Source organism: Rhipicephalus microplus, chromosome 3 (genome assembly GCF_043290135.1).
Source record: "Rhipicephalus microplus isolate Deutch F79 chromosome 3, USDA_Rmic, whole genome shotgun sequence".
In the NCBI taxonomy this organism is placed as follows: domain Eukaryota; kingdom Metazoa; phylum Arthropoda; class Arachnida; order Ixodida; family Ixodidae; genus Rhipicephalus; species Rhipicephalus microplus.
The window spans coordinates 83,970,087-83,988,964 of record NC_134702.1 but is presented as its reverse complement, the minus strand read 5'-3'; the positions used below and the strand labels follow the sequence as shown (position 1 = coordinate 83,988,964).

At 46.0% G+C, this 18,878-nt stretch overlaps 1 protein-coding gene across 1 annotated transcript in view; it reads right to left on the bottom strand.

Annotated features, from left to right (window-relative positions):
* Positions 1 to 350: 350 nt before the first annotated feature.
* Positions 351 to 18,878, bottom strand: part of LOC119172869 (eukaryotic translation initiation factor 4H) — a 38,281-nt gene continuing 19,753 nt past the window's right edge. Inside the window, exons 6-9 of the mRNA XM_037424015.2 lie at positions 18,065 to 18,209; positions 7,214 to 7,311; positions 6,698 to 6,853; positions 351 to 481 (exon numbers count right to left, since the gene is read on the bottom strand). Of these exons, the coding sequence (XP_037279912.1) occupies positions 468 to 481; positions 6,698 to 6,853; positions 7,214 to 7,311; positions 18,065 to 18,209 (413 nt within the window). The 3' untranslated portion in view covers positions 351 to 467. The remainder of the gene's footprint in view (positions 482 to 6,697; positions 6,854 to 7,213; positions 7,312 to 18,064; positions 18,210 to 18,878) is intronic.

The window sequence follows — 18,878 nt, the reverse complement described above, 5'->3', positions numbered from 1 at the left end:
CAATCAAATCCTGCTCCTATTCAAACTTTTTTCTGGTTTCATTGAACGAAAAAAAAAAGGCCTTTGCACTGGCCTTGTTTCCTTTTTCTTTAACGTTGTGCAGGTTAACCAGTTCATTAAAATTATGCTCTTTTTAGTAGTATTTGATACCCATTGAATTCAATTCAAAGTTATTCAACAAAAATCACCATTCGCTTTTAATTCACTTCAAGCCTACAATTGGCTATTCGCACAAGCCCAGTACACAGCCTACGACTGTACTCAGAACCATATTTCTACATGTTTGCAAGGTCGATCCAGAAACATTGAAGAAGCTAAGTCAAAACAGCTCAAACACAACACTCCCAGCATTTCCTGTATTTGTTTTTATTTGTAATCACAGAGTACAAAACTCTCAATCCACACACAAAAAAAAGAGAGACAAGGCTTAGCTTTAAACACAACATGCTGTTTTCTAGGAGCAGCGGTTAGTCCTCGTCGCCTGCAAGAAAACATAAAAACGATGTGGCTACCAGTGATCACTGCAATACCCCTTCCAACCACTACCACCACACCCTCCTCCCTTTTAACGTGCACAAATCACTTGAGCAAAAAGCAAAACAAGAATATCAAAACATGAGAAAAAAAAAGGTGTGCAGCCATTTACAATTGAGAGGCATGAAAGTACATTATGCGTCATAAACTTCAGCAATCTCCACTGGCTCGCAACACACACCGACAATGAATGTAGCCTGTGTACACTGGGTACTGTGGTGATCAAGCGACATTCCGTGAACCTTTTAAACCCTTTCCCCCGATTACAGATATAGTCATTATAAACAACACTTTATCTACACCTTTCCTTACTCCTTTAACTTTGTACAATTTTTTACAGTGCAATGGCAGAGGATGTTTTCGGGGAAAACATCTCTTATAAATAGTTGTTGCCCAGTTGTTTGCAGGTTCGTGCATTGTCTGTGGTGCACAAAACTAGACAAAAAAAGGTAAAAAAGCTTCCATTTCTAAATAATAGTTCAAGAACAGCATGTGCACAAAAGTGGCACTTAGAAGTGCCTCATGTAGAAATACACGCATCCATTTGCACCAGTCTGAGAATTGGAATAAATGGCAAAGTTGCAGCGAAATTTCAGCTTAGAGTGAATAACTCAATGGCTTATTCACGGCCTGTTCCTATATTAGCTAATCTTGTAACCCATTTGTTCAGTGTATAGTTTATCATGATAGGCACCCCAATGCCAAAGGCTAAAAGTCAACCACAGCTGTTCTCAGCCTTAAAATAAACTCAGGATATGGCCTTGCAGAAACGCGTGATACAGCACCACAAATTATTCTTAATTTCCACAGCCACCCTAAATGTGGACAACAGCCTTGCCTGAAACGCCAACTTTCTGCCCTCAACCGGCGAGTTCAAGCAAAGCCGAGCAAGTAAATGTGAGGCTCTGGCATCAAAAACACCAGATAGATAGATGGGTGTACAGTCGCCGACCGATTTTCTGGACCTGGCGGGGCTCGCAAAATAGTCTGAAAAATCGAACAGTCTGAAAAAATGGTCAAGCCATAAAATTGAAGTTTATTTAGATTATAAAAGCCTTAAACGAGCACTGACATCAAATTTCAAGATCGAGATGAGCCCATCATTCGATCGCTTGGTATGCATAGGTCTCCTTGGCCAAATTTTAATGGCATGTGTTGCATGGAAGTTATTTTAATTCGATGTCAAACAACATAGAAAAGCTAAGGAGAAAAAACAGAAAACAGACTGCCCTGCGACATCGACACCAGTGCTACATGTTCGGTGTGATACATTTCACAAATACTATCCTGAGTGACGATACGCTAGTAACAATGATGTCGACGATCTGAGTGTGTTTGGAGCCAACTTCCGGCCATGCTCTCACTAATGGCTCTCCTTGCTGTGTTGAAGCGTGCGTGCGATTCATTGTGTCGCATAGGCTGGTTTGACGTGTGCTCCACAGCGCGAGTACGATCATTCAGAGTGAGAATACATGCCAGAATGTCGGGGAACTGCTGCGCAGTGAGAACCTGCACATCGAGGAGCGGTAAAAGCAGAAATTGCGTGGCGTTTCATGCCTTTCCAAGCCATGAACCTCAATGCAGCCAGTGGGTTGACTTCGTACGCGCCGATGGACAGAGGGACTGGACGCCTGTGAAGAACAGCCGCATTTGCTCGCTTCACTTTGCGCCGAGTTGCTACAGGGTAAATCCTGTGTTGGGGAACCAGTTGGGTTTTATTGGCAGAAAGAGACCCCTTCTCGAGGCCGGGTCTAAAGGGAGAGTGGAAGAACGAGTTGGCGCTACTTCACCTAGCCGGCCGAAAACGCGTGAAGGGGCTGTAGTCTACATCATCAGACACACAGCTGGACTGACTGCACGTGCGCTCCTAGCAAACGAAATGCCAGTGTGCGTGACGTCATCCTTTTTGTGGAAGTAGCATCAGCTGTGCAGCGACCTCGACGTGGCCGCGAAGTAGCGCTGACAGCACTACAATTTGGTGGCCTTTCCACCCATTTTGAACCACGTTCTATAGCAGATATATTAATAATATTTCAGATATTCATTCGTAGCTCAGATGCATTTTAGGTCGCGAATCACTACTAGGGGGTCGATAGCTACTCATTGACGCAAAAATCTTGACATGAGTAAACTTGATGTCAGTGCTCCTTTAAAAATTTCAAATAATGCCATGCTTCATGCTGTTAAGCAAATTTGGTTTTATTTGGGCTACACTAACATTGCTGGCAAGCGCATTGGAAATCCCTGCCGCCGAAAGTCGCAGGCAGCAAAGTTGTTGGCTCCATGGAGTCAAGAAAACTTGATACCGGTAGCAAGAACATGCATGCTTCTTTTACCTGCACCGACACCGCAAAGCACGTGAGCATCCATTGACAAAATGCTACCTCCGCAGCCACGACCAAACCGGTGTGTTCCAGGTCAGTAGCCGAGCACCGTGACCACCCCCAGAGTGCTACTAAACAACTGTGAACAGCAGCGAGCGTGTGACGCGCACGATGGCTCAAACACACTTGGCACTAGCATGACCACGTGCACAATGACGACCAGAAAAATAAATGCTCAGAAAATAAAAACAACCTGCTGGCGGTATTATTGATGATAAGGCTGACTGGACAAAAAAAGTTTTTCCATTTTGCTAGCCAGAAAATATCAGACAGGGCCTCTGAAATTGGAAGATAGTAGGGTGGCTAGAATGGGGAGGTGTGATGACCGCGGCGGCGCTCTCACTGCCTAGCGAGGCCCCACTGCGCGTTCTCGCCGCCGGGAGAAAATTTAACACGTCAGTCAGGGGCAGGCCGTTGGCATGTGCCCACTGCGAGCGTACGTTTCTCGTGTCTCATACGGAGCAGCGCGTTAGCGGTCGCTTTCAGGGAAGTTCGGCTTCTTTTTCTATCACTTCCAGATTCCTTGAAGGAGATAGTGCCAGCGGATGTCGTCGATTTTTTTAACCACTCTTAAATATGCCATCGACGGGGAATAAAAACGCAGAGGTGGTGTTTTTGGATATGATGGCGGCACAAAGTCCTGCATTGAAATAAGGCCTCTTCCGTTTGGCTGCACTGGCGGCACCAGTTCAATGATTGCAGCACCTTTCTCCTCAATTTGCTGGTGCTGCGCGCGAGCTTTACACTGGCAAGCTTTGCACTGTTGCAGTACAAGCGTAGTGCTGCACGAGTTCTCCGCCGGCCTGCACTTGCTCAAAAGGACGTGCAAAGACATGCAGCATCGCGTGCACTCCTTCCTCCTCCCAAGCTTGAAGCAGATGACGCTGCGTGTGTTTCAGGGCATGCGTGCAAAAACAGTTGAGTCAAGCCAATGCAATAGGAAGCCTTCAAAAAGACATTTAAAACATGTATTCAAGTGAGCTAGCGTACATGTCTTATAATGATATAATGTGAAGAAAAGTGCTGCTGTGGGTAAAAAATTCACCGGAATTTTTCCCTTTTGCTTGCTCTATGGCCTCACACGCACTTAAATAGAAGGCCCAAAGTATGGGATTGAATACTAAACCGCTAAATCGTCGTTCTGAGTCTACATGAACAGTCTCTTGAAATCCCATACTCATGAAACCGTGCGACAGCGTTCCTGTACCCGGGAACATGGCTGACATTTTCACGTACAACGAGCAGGCGATCAATTAAAACACGAACCCCGTCAACACCTCCTCTGCTACTGCACAGACCATCGTTGTCGGAATCATCAACCTGTCAAACAGTTTTTTTTATATGACACGAAGACCGCCATCACAGCAATGTTTTGGTAAACAATGCCATCGATACACGTCGCGTGTATCAATGGTAAACACCGCGATACACACAACGAACTCTTCCTGCACTTGCACCTTTGTTATGGCAGTAGTCGCTGCGCTTTAGTGTCGCAGCTGCACGCCCACAGCATTGCTGTGACACTTTTCAGAACTAGTGCAGGCAGTGCAAGCCAAATTGAAAAGACCCCCTGTTTTATGCACCTGCCCGCAAGGATGATTTATAAAAGTAGGCACGTGTCATACTAAGGGCCGACAAGCCACTGCTAGAGAATTCTGCAGTTTGCAAAAGGCATTTTGACTGAAGGTATGATGTAATTCATACATGTTTAAGCCATTAAAAAAGTGGAGGTTTCTTTAATTTAACACATTGGTGTGTTTGACGGCTTTGTAGGAGACGCGCCTCATGAGCAGCAGAGTTGCAATGGAAAGAGCCAGACGAAAGCATTCATGCTCGTTTTCTGCTTAGAGGGCTAAACCAGCATGCTATGCAGAAAAAAACCAAGAAGGTGAAGCCCTGTGTTATGTAATGTTTTCATGTACTGTTTCCAATAAACTTGTATCAAACCACCAGTCTCCTATTTTCATACATGCTTCTACTGCATTTCTTCCACTCTTTGAATTACTATAACAATCCAAACACTATAACTAATTTGAGAGCGACACATGCAGGGTTGTTCCAACCAGCCAGTCTGCTGGAGCGATTCCTCTAAACTGCTTTTCACATGACACGCTTTTTATAGTTTCTCGACGTATACAACACTAAACAAATAAGCCCATCAGCATCGAAAAAGCTCGAGCGTTAAAATTGAGCACAGTCTAATTCCTTGCCTGCCCAGAGGCAAGCAGACAACGCGAGAAAAGCACGGCGCCCCTGCTGACAACGTTGTTGCGGGTCAGGAACGCACTTTTGGGCCAGCCTTTGGAGGCCCGGTCATCACACCTCCCCATTCTATCCCCCTTAAAGATGGTGCGGGCTTCCAATCTTGGAGGCCGCGCAACTAGCCACTGCAAGTTAAACTGGACCAAGCCAACCAAAAATCCAACATGGCGGCTATCAAAATCGAGCATTGATCAAGCGGTATTGCTAAAACCAGATGATTCAGTCCGAAAATCAAACTTTGGAACCTAAACTTGTCCGAAAAATCGTTTGCAGAAATGCATTAGTGCGATGGGAACCTTGACGGTGCATTTGTGAAGTCCAAAATATTCAACAAGTCCGATGGAGTCCAAAAAATTCGTCGGCGACTGTATACACCAGGTCAACAGTACAGCTCGATCGTGGCTGTCTGTTAAGTATAGTGTTCGGTGCATCTATTTTTTATCTAAAACTGTTAAGTATAGTGCTTTGTACATCTATTATATTCTAAATAATTCACCACTCAAACGTGGCTGCAGCTTTTTTATGTGGCAGCGGTGAGTGACGAATGCACACTCATACCGAGGAGTGTCGCGAAGAGAGAAAGAGATGTGGTGAAAAGGAAGATTGGATTTATTTAAAAGGAAGATTGAATTTATTTCTTCAATGTGTATCCAAGTTCATGCAAATGCCCTCATATTCACGCACATCACTCACACCCCATTGCAAGCAGTGGACTCTTGCGTACAACACCGCACTCAGAAATGCAGAAAAACCAATATCCTTTCAAGTTATTAATTAACCTATCTAGAAAAGCAACCCAAGCCGTGACATTTAATTTAGTGGCACACAGTAGATGGTTGGCACCATTTCAAAGAATTCAGGCTACGGCCATGGCCAGCACATGTCTTACAATGCCCACCCTCAAAGAGCCCATTAAAGCGCTTTCCTCGTGCACTTAGCCCACATGCAGGTTGAATTTTTTCTTCCAGTCTTGCGATTCCTGTACACGCACACAATGGTCACACCACGCGTAATAAGGGTACTAATGAATGCAGCAAGAATTAATGCCAGCTCCCACCCCACAAGTGACACTGCCGGACAGAATCGTGCACACAGAACACACCCAACGTAGGCAGACAGAAAAAAGTACAAACAGCGAGAGAAAGCACACAGCCTAGAAAAAGGAAAAGTAGACAGACTGCTCCACCGAATGTAATAATTCCTAATGTAACACACCACAAGCTCTTTCGGTGCCAGTGGTGACAGTGGATAAGTCCAAGAAAGAAAGGTGGGTGAAGTCCCTTGCACACAGTTCCATGGAGGCAGCAGCCGCAGCCCCAGAAAAACAAAGCCAGCAGCGAGAGAAAGGAAAGGAAGAAAAAACAGGGGGCCGAGCAAGGAGGGCCACGTGGTTGCGGTGGCAGCGGCGGCGGCAGCTCAAGAAACTCAGTGTCCTCCCCGCCGGGAGGCAGCAGCCGAAGGAGGCCCCGACGGGCGGAAGGCAGGCAGAGAGTCTGAATGTGAAGAGGAGTCATCACCTTCGGAGGTTTTGCGGCCCTTCTCGTACACCTTCTCATCACGAGGCTTGGCCCCGCCAAAGATGGCTGAGCGATTCGACGTGTCGGCGAGGTCGTTCACTGGTGCACGGACTGTGCGTGGAAGCAGCTTGAGCCGTGGCCGTTGAGACCGCTCCTCTGCGTTTGAAAGAAAGAAAAAATATGGCTTCGTACAACAGCAGTGAATGCCTTGCAACCACAATAAAGAGCACGTACACAGTCTTCCTGCATGTTTTTTTTTTTTTTGTGGTGTGGAACCTTTGCAAGAGAAACTTATTGCCCAAAAAAGTGAAAGACACCCTGACAGTGCGAATGCCGATTTTCAAGCCCTGTGTAATTACAAGCTATTAAGCAAACTTCACAAGCATTTAACACGGTTCATTTTCTGCTATGGTAGCATAATTCCTGAGAAATGACTACCCTTTTCTGATAACAGAACTATCAATGCTAGAACACTTTGGGAACAGGGTGACTGAAGTGTGACTAAAGACTGCTGACCTGCTGTAGGCTCCCGAAACTCCTCACTGTCAGCAGGCCGCCTGTCCCCACCACGAGGTGGCCCCCTGTTGAAACCACCACCACCTCCAGGTGGGCCCCTGTAATGCCAAGTTGCATAAACACAAACAAGTGCAGAAAGTGCGAAAAAGCTCAAGTACCATATTCACTTGTTTGATCGTGGTCAACAAGGTACTGCAATTTAAACAAAACAAGATTGCCGAAAGGCTGCAGATGTGCAAAATATGACTAAGAGAAAGCTGCACGAATCTATCGAGGCATGCGACTGGGATGTATGTTTGCATAAACGAACCTGAAAAAAAAAAAAGAATGTGCTGCAATGGAAAGACGTCGACCAACTTTCTCGACCTCCTCATTTTTCTGGACTTCACTGCCATTTCACATCAAACAGCAATTGAAATTTCTGCACACTTTTAAATTTTCATGCAAGTGCGCGATGTAGAAAACGGTGGCGACCGTGAACAACCACACAAGTACTGAACATAAACATCTTTTTCCCTAAATATGTAACTCACCCTTCTATCAGCGACAACTGCAAAATATTCTGGTGACTCGACACCAAGTCACAGTTTCGATAGTCCATGGCCACTACCCAGACTAATCGGCTAGCAATCTTTAGGCCTAGCGTATGCATTTCGAGCAAGCATAGATAAGATCACACTCACGAGCACACGTGAAACGAAGTTTCGGTTTGCGGGCGGGAGAACAGCTGCCGCAACTATCTTGAAAAATGACTTCCAAACTTGTCAGTACACCTGTTGGTGGTCAAAGGTGAAAGCGCGATCCCGTCTCAAAGCATGGTTACTAGCGCAGAAATCATACTCTCATGTTCCCCCCCAAAACCTTTGTCGCCACCCCTTTCTCACTACGTGTTATCACTGTGCATGAAGCAACAAGCACAAGAATCCATAGAGGCAGTAGCAATAAGCACAATGAACTCAGCTATCTTTCAAACGATTGTTGACAAGACTAGTAATGAGGACCTTGCAAATGTTCTCCTCTGATAAGAAAAAAAATACATCTCTGCTTGTCCGACGACACTAAAGAAAGCATGGTCCTTGCCCAAGCTGGAAAAAAGTAATTCTGGGCTTTGTAAAAAAAGAATACAGTAAAAACGTCATTAATTACAACTCGGTTATTTTGAAATCCCACTTCAAAATATTTCTGCTGTACCGTATTTTGCAATGTAAGTCCAAGCGAATAATATGAAGCGGCAGTCAGCACCAGTCCAAGTAATTGAAAAACTTTTGGTGCCAATATAGTCGAACAGGGTTATATCGAACCCACATATATCGAATTTTTGGGTATATCGAACGTGTAAGTTATCTCCTTGAAATTCCTTTTAAAGGTATAGAAATTCGCACAATTACATCGAACGATATTTTTACCCACCTTCAGATATGTCGAACATCGCGCGTGCTGGAAGGTGTGCTTTGGCACTCACCACGCCCTGCAATCTATGCGGCAGTGCGGATCCGTGTGAAAATAGGAGGGCGTGCTTTGACACTCGCAGCGCCCGGCGACCTTCACGCAGCATCACGCCTCTGCCAAAACCCGAAACGCTCGTAAGGGCGAGAGGGCTTGGACTACAAAATCTTTAACTTGCGGAACGACTTTTTTTTTTCCCGTTTCTCTTTCTCTCCTTCATGATTTCTCAGCGTACCCGTCTGCTCGGAGAGCAGGAACGAACGAGCCGACGTCCTCCTTCTTTCGTGTTTTCTTTTAATTTTTTTTTTGTTGCTGTTTTGCGAAACTTCGAGATACCACAGAGCACTAGTACCTTGTTGAAAAATAAAGCAGATATCAAGGCAAAGGTGGCGAAGCAGCGAATGTCGCTTCGGGAGCCTGTCATGTGCGCGCTTCTGCCCAAGGAAATGTAAAAAAGGCACTCTATGCCTGGTTTTAAGAAGTGGCCATTTACCTGAAGAACATTCAGGTAAATGGCCCGATGCTGATCGTCAAGGCCAAATAATTTGCCGCTGCACTAGGCGAAAGAACAGCCACCCGGCAACACCCGGTGGCTTCACCAATTAAAGTAGCACTATAACATCGTTAGCAAAACCAATTCTGGCAAAAGTGAAGCTGCCAGCAGCCAGGACATCCAGCGGTGGATGGTGAAGGAGTGGCCAGAAATCTCCGCGAAGTTTTCTCCCGCGCATATCTTTAATGCCTGGCGAGACGTGAAGACGGAAACAGTGGTCAACTGCTTCCGCAAGGCAGGCTTCGAGAGGGCGCAACTTGCAGAAACCGGTGAAGACAACGACAACGAACGTGTATAAGACGTGTTTTGCAAATTTTTGTCCCACTTTTCAGCAGCAATTCCACACGAAGTGTCTGGGGACGACTTTATGGAAGCAGACTACTATGTCCAGGCCGTTGTGAGCCTCGCTGAAGAGGACCTCGTAGCTGCAATAGCAGGGACCCAGTATACCCAGGCCGTTGTAAGCCTCGCTGAAGAGGACTTCGTAGCTGCAATAGCAGGGACCCAGTATACCCAGGCCGACAGCTCAAGTGTTGAGGATCGTCCGGACGAGGCGCTGGCTACACACACGTACTCCGCCCGGCAGCGTTCGGTGTCATTTGCCGTTGTATCGGCAACATGGAAGGAACCGGACTGTCGCACCTGGACAGCCTTGATAAGATAAAGACTAGAGTCTTCAACTTCATTTCGAAAACAAAGCAGCAGGTCAAGATAAGCAATTTTATTTCACGCAAATAAATCATTCTGTTGTGGCTTGTGTGCGGAATTAGTTGCGATTCTTGAATGCGTCTATTGTAGGCGATGATCCGCAACAGGTAAGCTCTTGGGGCCTCTATATCTTTATAACGAATTTTTCGTACATCGAAATAATTCGCGATCCCCTTTGAGTTCGATATAACCATGTTCGACTTAGGTACTGATACCCGATGCCGATTTTGCCGCAAATCCGTGGAAACGATGACCCTTGAGAGTCCCAAGGCAATGCGACATAGCGGTGCTAATGATTGGCAGCTGAAACACCCCAACCTCGCTACTTCCAGCATAAAAAAAGAGAAGAAAAAGGTCTCGTAGTCAACCAAAATCGCAAATTGAGCATTTAATGCTGCCAACACGAATTCCCCTACTTCTACCAACTCGTGTTCTGAAATGAAGTGAATACGTGAGAGTTTACCTATATTCAGACCTGGTTGTTTTGTACCGAATGCTAGTTATGCACGCGAAACACGGAACCAAATTGCTTTAATTCTTTCAAGTTAATTGGGAATATTGACTAACAGAAGCTTTATACCGTATGTACTCGCATAATCCTCGCACTTTTTCCAGCGGAAAACCGATGCAAAGTTGGGGGGTGCAAGAATTGCGCGGGAAAAACTTTCCACAAAAAGGTACAGGGCGAAAAAGAAAACGAAGTGGCCGCAAATCGGGATTCTCACACTAGCAACTAACAGCAAGCTTTGAGAAGTACCAATTAAAATTTACCTAAAAATAAAAGCAGAGTTGTCAACACAAGGCAAGATTTATTTGAGACACTAAATGTGCAAGCAAATAGTCGAGAATTAGAATACCATATGCAAAGCTTGTGGGCATTGCGGGCGTAGCGGTAGCGTTCGTCACTCAACAGGAGCCCTCAGAAGGTAAGCGCAGGATGTCAGTATTGGGCTGATCGCCATTTAACAAAATCGTCCGCAGTTTCCTACTGAAGAAATGAAGTTTACCATCAATCCCAGTCTTAGACACACGGCAGGCCCAACGCGTCTTGGTGGCTTTCAGCTGCCGTCACCAGTAGCAAACACAAAACTCGTCGACTCCAAAGGGCCTAACGGCGGCCCTGTTGCCGTTGTTTAGTGCATGATTAACCACTTTCAACTTGAAAGCAGCCGTGTAGCTTCAGTATTGCCCCATAACGTGACAAGATTATCGACACAACATACAAAACACGCCGCAACGCACACTTGCCGCTTTGGCCTGGCTTGGATTGCATTGAATCTCCGTGCAATAACAGTACACTTCATGCTTACGGGGGGACACGGGTCTTTGGAGCCGAAAAATCGCCAAAAAAGCAATTTTTTGTAAGCAGCATTTTCAGAAACTACAGGTATTTTTTTACAGGTGTACTGACTTTCATATCTCTCCGATCAATATTTTAGCTGTAATATTAAATTCCTAGCCCGTGCGCGTGCGGAATTCGCACAGCTCCGGACACCAAAAACCAGTTTTTTATCAATTCGTAACTCCATGTCTACAGCTGCACTCGCGGCCATTTTGGTATCGTTTGAAAGAGCAGTTTTTCGCCTTCAAATTCCCGCCACTGTGGCTTCTGTGCGTTCATTGGTTGCGGAGAAAACAACCATCAAAAAAGAGTAAAAACGCATGCTACGATTGGTTGTTTAGTGCACGTGACCGTTTCTCAGAGCATGATTGCCTGAAGTCGGCTTGTGGCGTCTGCTCTGGCTGCGTTGTGCGCGCTTTGCTGGCCCCCGTCGGCGCCATTCCTGAATTCTGCGATCGACGATGGAGCGGTGTGCGTCGGCGTCTCGAGCGGGAAAGTTCCACTCAGTGCACAGATTCGGAAAGAAAAGAAAAAAAAGCCTCATCGCTAACACCACGAAGCGTCGGGCAGCACCAGCAGCGAGCGTCGAGGACGGCCGGTCATCAGCGCCAAGCATCGCCGCCGCCGAGCCGGCTGGTGTAGGCCTAACGGCTCCACCAGCGTGTGAAAGTGCGAGTGGAAGTGGCCGCGTTCGCATTGATACAAAAATCCTGCAGCCAGCAGAGTTGCACGAAAATGCGAGAAATGCCGAAGCCAAGCTACAAGAGCTGGCGTCAATTTCAGCAACGACGCGAAAACAAGATCGCCTGGCTGCTGCCGGTGACGGTGCCGCGGCCGACTCCGACTCGGCTGACAACGTGAGCTTCGTCGTCATCAGCTTAGACTGTGTGAATGACTTGTTGAGGTGCGTGAAGTGTAAAACTTGCGGCGGTGATGTGAATATCAGCAAATGCGATCGGGAGTACGGTCTGGCTGTGAAGCTTTTGATTACGTGCGTCAACTGTGGTGACATTTCGTCAGCGTGGAGTTCGCCGCGTGTGGCCGGGGACCAAAACATAAACCCATTCAGCGTCAACATCCTCGCAGCGCGTGCAATGCAAAGCACCGGCAATCGTCAAACGGCGCTCAACGACATTTGTTCTGCCATGAATATATCGCACCGGGGTCTGCACACGAAGACGTGGCAAAACTATGTGAAAAAAAAAACTGACGCCTGCAGTGGCCTCTGCTTCCGAGGAGTTGATGACCGAGTGCGCGAGTTCCGTTCGAGAGCTCTATCGCGAGCTCGGTACAAACATACCTGGCAACATCACCGTTTCCTACGATGGGATGACTCGCGGACATTCTTCCCACATCGGCGTCGGAACGGTGATTGAGCTTTTTACAGGGTTTGTATTGGACTATGTTGTCTTGAGCAATTTCTGTGCAGCCTGTGAGCAGAAGCCTAAGGAGAACGACCCTTCGTACCAAACGTGGGTGGAAAACCACCAATGTCAAAAAAACACCAGCAAGAAAGCTGGTGAAATGGAAGTTGAGGCCGCACTTATCCTTTTCCGAAGGTCTCTCTCCAAACACAACCTCCGCTACACAACCGTGTTGTCAGACGGAGACAGTCGGGCCTACCTCGCTTTGCAGGAAGAAAAGGTGTACGGCTACATGGACATCCTGAAGGAGGACTGCGTCAACCACGTCCAGAAGCGCATGGGGACAAACCTGCGAAAGCTGCTTTCCCAGCACAAGGGGCATGGCCTTGGGGGCAAGGGCAGACTCACTGGAGATTTGGTCAACAAGTTGACATCATATTATGGGTGGGCCTTGAAGTCCCACAAGGGGGATGTAGATGCACCGCACAGGGCTGTTATGGCAACCTACTTACATGTCACTTCACGTGATGATGCACCCAACCACAGCCTTTGTCCAACAGGCCCTGACTCGTGGTGCCGGCAAAATGCAGCCGAGGCCAAAGGACAGCCGCCGCCAAAGCACCGCTACAGCTTGCCCGCCCATGTGTGTGAAGCGTTGCTGCCTGTCTACGAGCGCTTATCGGATAGGAAGCTGCTGGAGTGGTGCCAGCGTGGCAAGACGCAGAATAACAATGAAAGCTTGCACGCCATGATCTGGGCGCTTGCACCAAAGGAGCGGCACGCTTCACTGTTTACTGTTGAGGCTGCTGTCGGTGAGGCCGTCATGAAGTTCAATGCTGGCTATACAAGAGCTGCAACAGGCATCCTCAAAAAGCTCAGCCTGACCCCTGGCCGGCAAAACTCGAAATGCCTGGCAGAGAAGGACAAGCGCAGGATGACCGCATCTGCTCGAAAGCATGTGTCGGCTGAAAATGTGAAGCAGGCCCTGGGAAAGTGCCACAGAGTTGACAAAGGTCAAAAGGACTATGTTCCTGGTGGATACTAGGCACTTGCTAGTGTAAGCATGTAAATATTTCCAGGTGTTTCTCATTAAATTTGACGTTTCGTGTTTTTGCTCATTTTCTCAAAAGCTGAATTTCTGACTTCTTGCAAGCTTGCCGAAGCAATATCTCAGCACTGCGGGTAGATAGAGCTATAATTCTTTTTTTAGGACAAAGCCAATGGGGTGGTGTTTGAAATGTAGCAAACAGATTTTTGAAATTTCTTTCGAGCAAATTTTAAATTTGCTTTATTTCTGGGTGACTGGTGGCACTATTTCAAGTGCTCAAGTTCAGTTAGCTGTAAAATCTCTTACAAGCAATTAATCAAAAAACTGCTTGCTATGTTGCAATCACCAGTGTTTCTAGTATCTGACATATGCAGATTATAGTTTTTTGATGAATACTTTTTTTTCTATTGTTACGGAAAAACATGGCGGATTACCTCTAATTATCTTGAGAACTAATTGGCTGATGGAAAAAATAATTGCATATTGCAAATCAGCAGAAAAAAAGCAACAAGACTGGCAAGTTTCGTTAAGTTTGCTTAAAAAGTAAGCGAAATTGTTTCAAGACCCATGTCCCCCCTTAAGAGATGGCACCAGATGGCCCGCGCTATCACCAACGGCTGGAACGAGCAGACGGCATTATTGCGGCAATTTTCGCGGGTGCGATGATTACCCGAGGAAAAAAAAAACTTATTTTTGTTGGGCGATGTGGGGGGTGCGAGGATTATGCGAGTAAATACGGTAAGCAATTATGCCAGCGGCGGCAGCGGAAGGTTAGCACAACTGTGTGAAAGCGAGATCTGTTGGACCACGACAAATCCCTGCTGCTGCACCTTCTGCTAATTCCACTACTCCTGGCAATATTGATAGATATGTGGGGTTTAACGTCCCAAAACCACCATATGATTATGAGAGACGCCGTAGTGGAGGGCTCCGGAAATTTAGACCACCTGGGGTTCTTTAACGTGCACCCAAATCTGAGCACACGGGCCTACAACATTTCTGCCTCCATCGGAAATACAGCCGCCGCAGCAGAGATTCGAACCCGCGACCTGCGGGTCAGCAGCGGAGTACCTTAGCCACTAGACCACCACGGCGGGGCACTCCTGGCAATATTATTCTAAATGAAGATCTTGAGAAACTCGTAGAACCTGTGACTTTTGAGTGCAGCACCGGTATTTTGTGACTGGGTCGATAAGAATCACTACTAACTATTTGGTGACCATCTTGAATTTCCAGCTGGATGCTGAATTTGGGACTTGAAAAGCAATCCGCAATTGCGTTGTGGAAAAATCAGCCACGAACAGATTTTCGTGCCTGGAGCACGCAACAGTTTTCCAGCTATTTAGGTGGCAAAGAAAGTGATTTCTAATGATTTTTGCCCGTTTCATGCACCTTTCACCCTGGCCGCCTTGCACACATTTACGTGCACACACGAGTGCACACTGTCACTGGCGCTACATGCACGCCAAGCATGTGATGCCCCTTTACGTTCCGTTTTTGACAGGCAACAGTAGAAGATGCATGCAGCTGCTGCTTGGTTGGGCTGAAGAGATGAAATCGGGAGCAAGATCAATGGGTCGTTGGTGGAGGGAATTCATTATTTTAAGGTTGTCTCCCACTGTCACTCGGTTTCACAAAGGTGACAAATACATGCATTTCTATGGAGTAACCACAGGCAATTTAAAACTTTGTAATATCAGAGAATTCACTGTACGGAGGTTTTCCTATTTTACAACTGGTGTTGCAGCACTCCAGGCAACTCTTTGGGATTTGAAAAGCTACGGCAACAGACTATATGCAGTAGTTCCACTAAACCCATTTTATCACTGCTCTTTCAACCTGTATCTCTTTCAGCTTTGCACGTGATAAACACACATGGCAAAGAGGACTTCAACGACATAGCGTCAAGGGATGGCCACCGGATCTCAGGTTCAACAAAATTTATATTTTTAAGCGCAGAGCACTTTAGTGGGCCGGGTTGCCGTATGCTGTCGTCAATGCTTGGTGTGATGCTCTCCATATGTAGCATATCAATCACGCGCTCACACCGAGAAGATGTCCTCTTCTCTTGTTCTTCGAGTGCCTTAATGACTATCATTTATCAGCAAAAAAAACAAAAACAACCTACACTCAAACGTCACTATAACATAACGGGATATAACGAAACAATAGATACAACAAAGTAAATTAAATTCCCCTTGAAAGCTCCATTGAGAACCATGCATTTTAAACCTCGTTGTAACGAAATAAAATTGACTGGTAAATATATATAACGAACTAAATTAGTCTATCAAAAAAAACAACCATTTTGTGTTAGGTATATCGTTTTCTGCGGAGTTTGACGCTCGTTTGGCGCGGCTCTTTCAAAATTCCCGCGCCGACCTTACAGCCACGCCACGCGCGGCTGAGAGAGCCGTCCTCCTCACACAGCCAGCGGAAAGGACTGAGGAAGCGCTCAGCGGGTCACATGACCGAGATGCGAAGCCGCGATGCAAAGGGATTTCCCTCTCACGATGGGGAAGCTTCAGAAGACTTACATCTATTCACAAATCAGAGGACATCCTTCATTAATGAAGTAATTGGGGATGCGCATCTGCACACGTTTGCCCTTACAGCTTGCAAAGCAGAGTAGCTTGCAGCTAAGTCCAGCGCCAACTCTCTCTAAAGACGACGGTAGCGACTTCGTCTCCGTTACTATAGTACCCTCTGAACCAAGAAAAGAGGACCGTCTCCCCACTGAGAGAAGCAGATCGGCATTTGAGAGAGAGCCAACTCTCCGCGACAGCTTTTTTTTTTTTTTTCCTCTCTGTGCACGGCCTTGAAAAGAGAAGGGTCTCTACGTGTAGAGACGGAAAAGGGATAAGCGTGGCACAGGCGCGTCGCAGATCAGCATTTGAGAGAGAGCAAACAATCTGCCACAGGCGTTTCTTTCCTTTCCTTTTCTTTCTTCACGCGCATCGTTGAGAAGTGCCGCCTCGGAATCGGGCATGGTGCTGAGAGCATTTTTGGAGCGCAGTATGTTCGAATCAACCGTTGCAAGTGCTTGCGCATTGAAATTACAGGGCGTTTTTCTTTTATACACATAGCTTTGATGGGACCACAGTGCGAGTTCGAATTAACCAGAAGTTTGAACTAAGCGTGTTCGAATTGATGAGATTAGACTGTGTTTATTTTAGTCACGTAGCGGTACATCGGGCTGCGAGGCGGTTTCCTTCGTTGCATGGTTACAGGTGTGTGCCCATCTGCCACAAACTGTTGTAATCGATATAACGAAATAATGAATATAACGAGGTTTGAGTGTAGTTCACTGGCGTGGTGAAGGCAAAACCAGATATAAATATAGAAAAAAAGGAAGTGAAAAATAGAAAATAGAGTGAGAAAGCGAAAGAAATAAATATACAGAGAGGAAGAAAAAATATTAAGAGAGAAAAATGAAGGAAGAAAAAATTAATTAAAAAGTTGAGAAATAGAGGGAGGAGGAAATAAAAAAAACTGAAAGAAAACTGAAAGCTACCTAAATTTTGTCCTTTATGCAATTATTTTTTTTTGTGAGTGCTGCAGTATTATTCGAACGTCCTCACAGAATTCTTCACGTAAAAATGAGTCCTGCGACAACAATGCTTTGTGCATAAAGTCAAACTACAACTTAACAGTGTCTCTAAAAAACGAAATAAAGTTACATCAAGGTTTAATCATCTTTAATGTAGGCAAAATTAATTAAATTCAATATAAACTTAGCAACATTTTCCTGTCTATTTTAAAGTACTTTTTCTGATTAATGGATTAGTTTCAGACTGGTTAACAGAAACTTATCTTTACTCCTAGAATGTGTCTGACAATGATTGTTCCATTGTAAAATTACAAACTGTCGACAACTGCTATGGCACTTACACCGATAAAGTAGCACTGTGGTCACCACAAGACCATTTGGATTCATTAGATTCTATAACGCATTACTCAAGTAGCACTTCCTTTGAAATACACCAGGCCCATCATTATGGAGTTCCAATATTGGCATACAGATTTATTCAAGCTCAAAATAAACATCGAAAATCAACCTTACTAGCTCTTGAGGGCTGAATCCAACAACACCTAACCTGTCTAGGAATAGTAAGTCACTGACATAATGTAACCTAATGCATGAATTGGCCCCTGGGCACAGCATAACTAGAGTTAGTTTTGTCACACATTACCAGACAACCATCACAGTTCAGCCACACTAAGTAAACCATCTGGAGTTGTGTGAAAAAAAGAAACGGGGTTTTGGCGTTGGCCTCATCGCAGATCAAGAACCAACACGAGCACAAGACGAGCAACTGCTGTCAGGTCCTACTGTCGACTCGCTCTCGTGTTAATCCTTGACTTACGGTGCGGTTCAACAGACCAGGACCTGTCAAAGTCACGGTCGCTGGGGCGGTCCGAGAAGCCTCCACGGAAGCCCCCACGGTCACCTCCTGGTCGTCCTCCTCGATCTCCGTAACGAGGTGGCCCACCGTCCCTGGGCCCGCCCCCTCGACCGCCGCCCCGGTCAAAACCTGCAGTTGGAGGACCCCACAATTGCCTCAGCGCACACACGACCACTAATAGAACGCAACACTTACAGTCACACTATAAAACAGATCAATAAGGCTTCAATGTGGGCTAGTAGCTATGGCATAGTTAATCTGCTGCACACTACTAATGCACCAGGACGAACAACAATAAGACAGAACACATATCTGTGCATATGCCTTTTCGTCTCGTTTGTCCTGGTCTATAAGTACTGTCGAACCCACTTATAACGATCCCAAATATAACGATCTATCATTCATAACGACCATATTTTGGTGCACTTATGAGTTTCCTGTGCGACCCAGAAATTGTGTCCACATATAGCGAACATTTTTCAAACCCTCCTACTGTTACAACGAACACTTTCGACATAGTCGCGGTAAATATATGTTGCATATGAAGGAAAAAAAAATTTAGTTAAAACAGGCATTCTAAGGCACAGGAGAGGCGCGTGCCCACGCGTGCCCCGCTGCAGTTTACCGTATATACTCGTGTAAGGGCCGCACTTTTTTTTCGAAAATTTTGCTAGGTGCGGCCCTTACACGAATCAGGCCGATTTAGTACAGGCAGTACAGGCCAAAGGTCTGTACTGTTTATGCAACAGTAGCAGAGTGCAAGAGTCACAAATGACATGCCAGAAATGTTTTTATTCG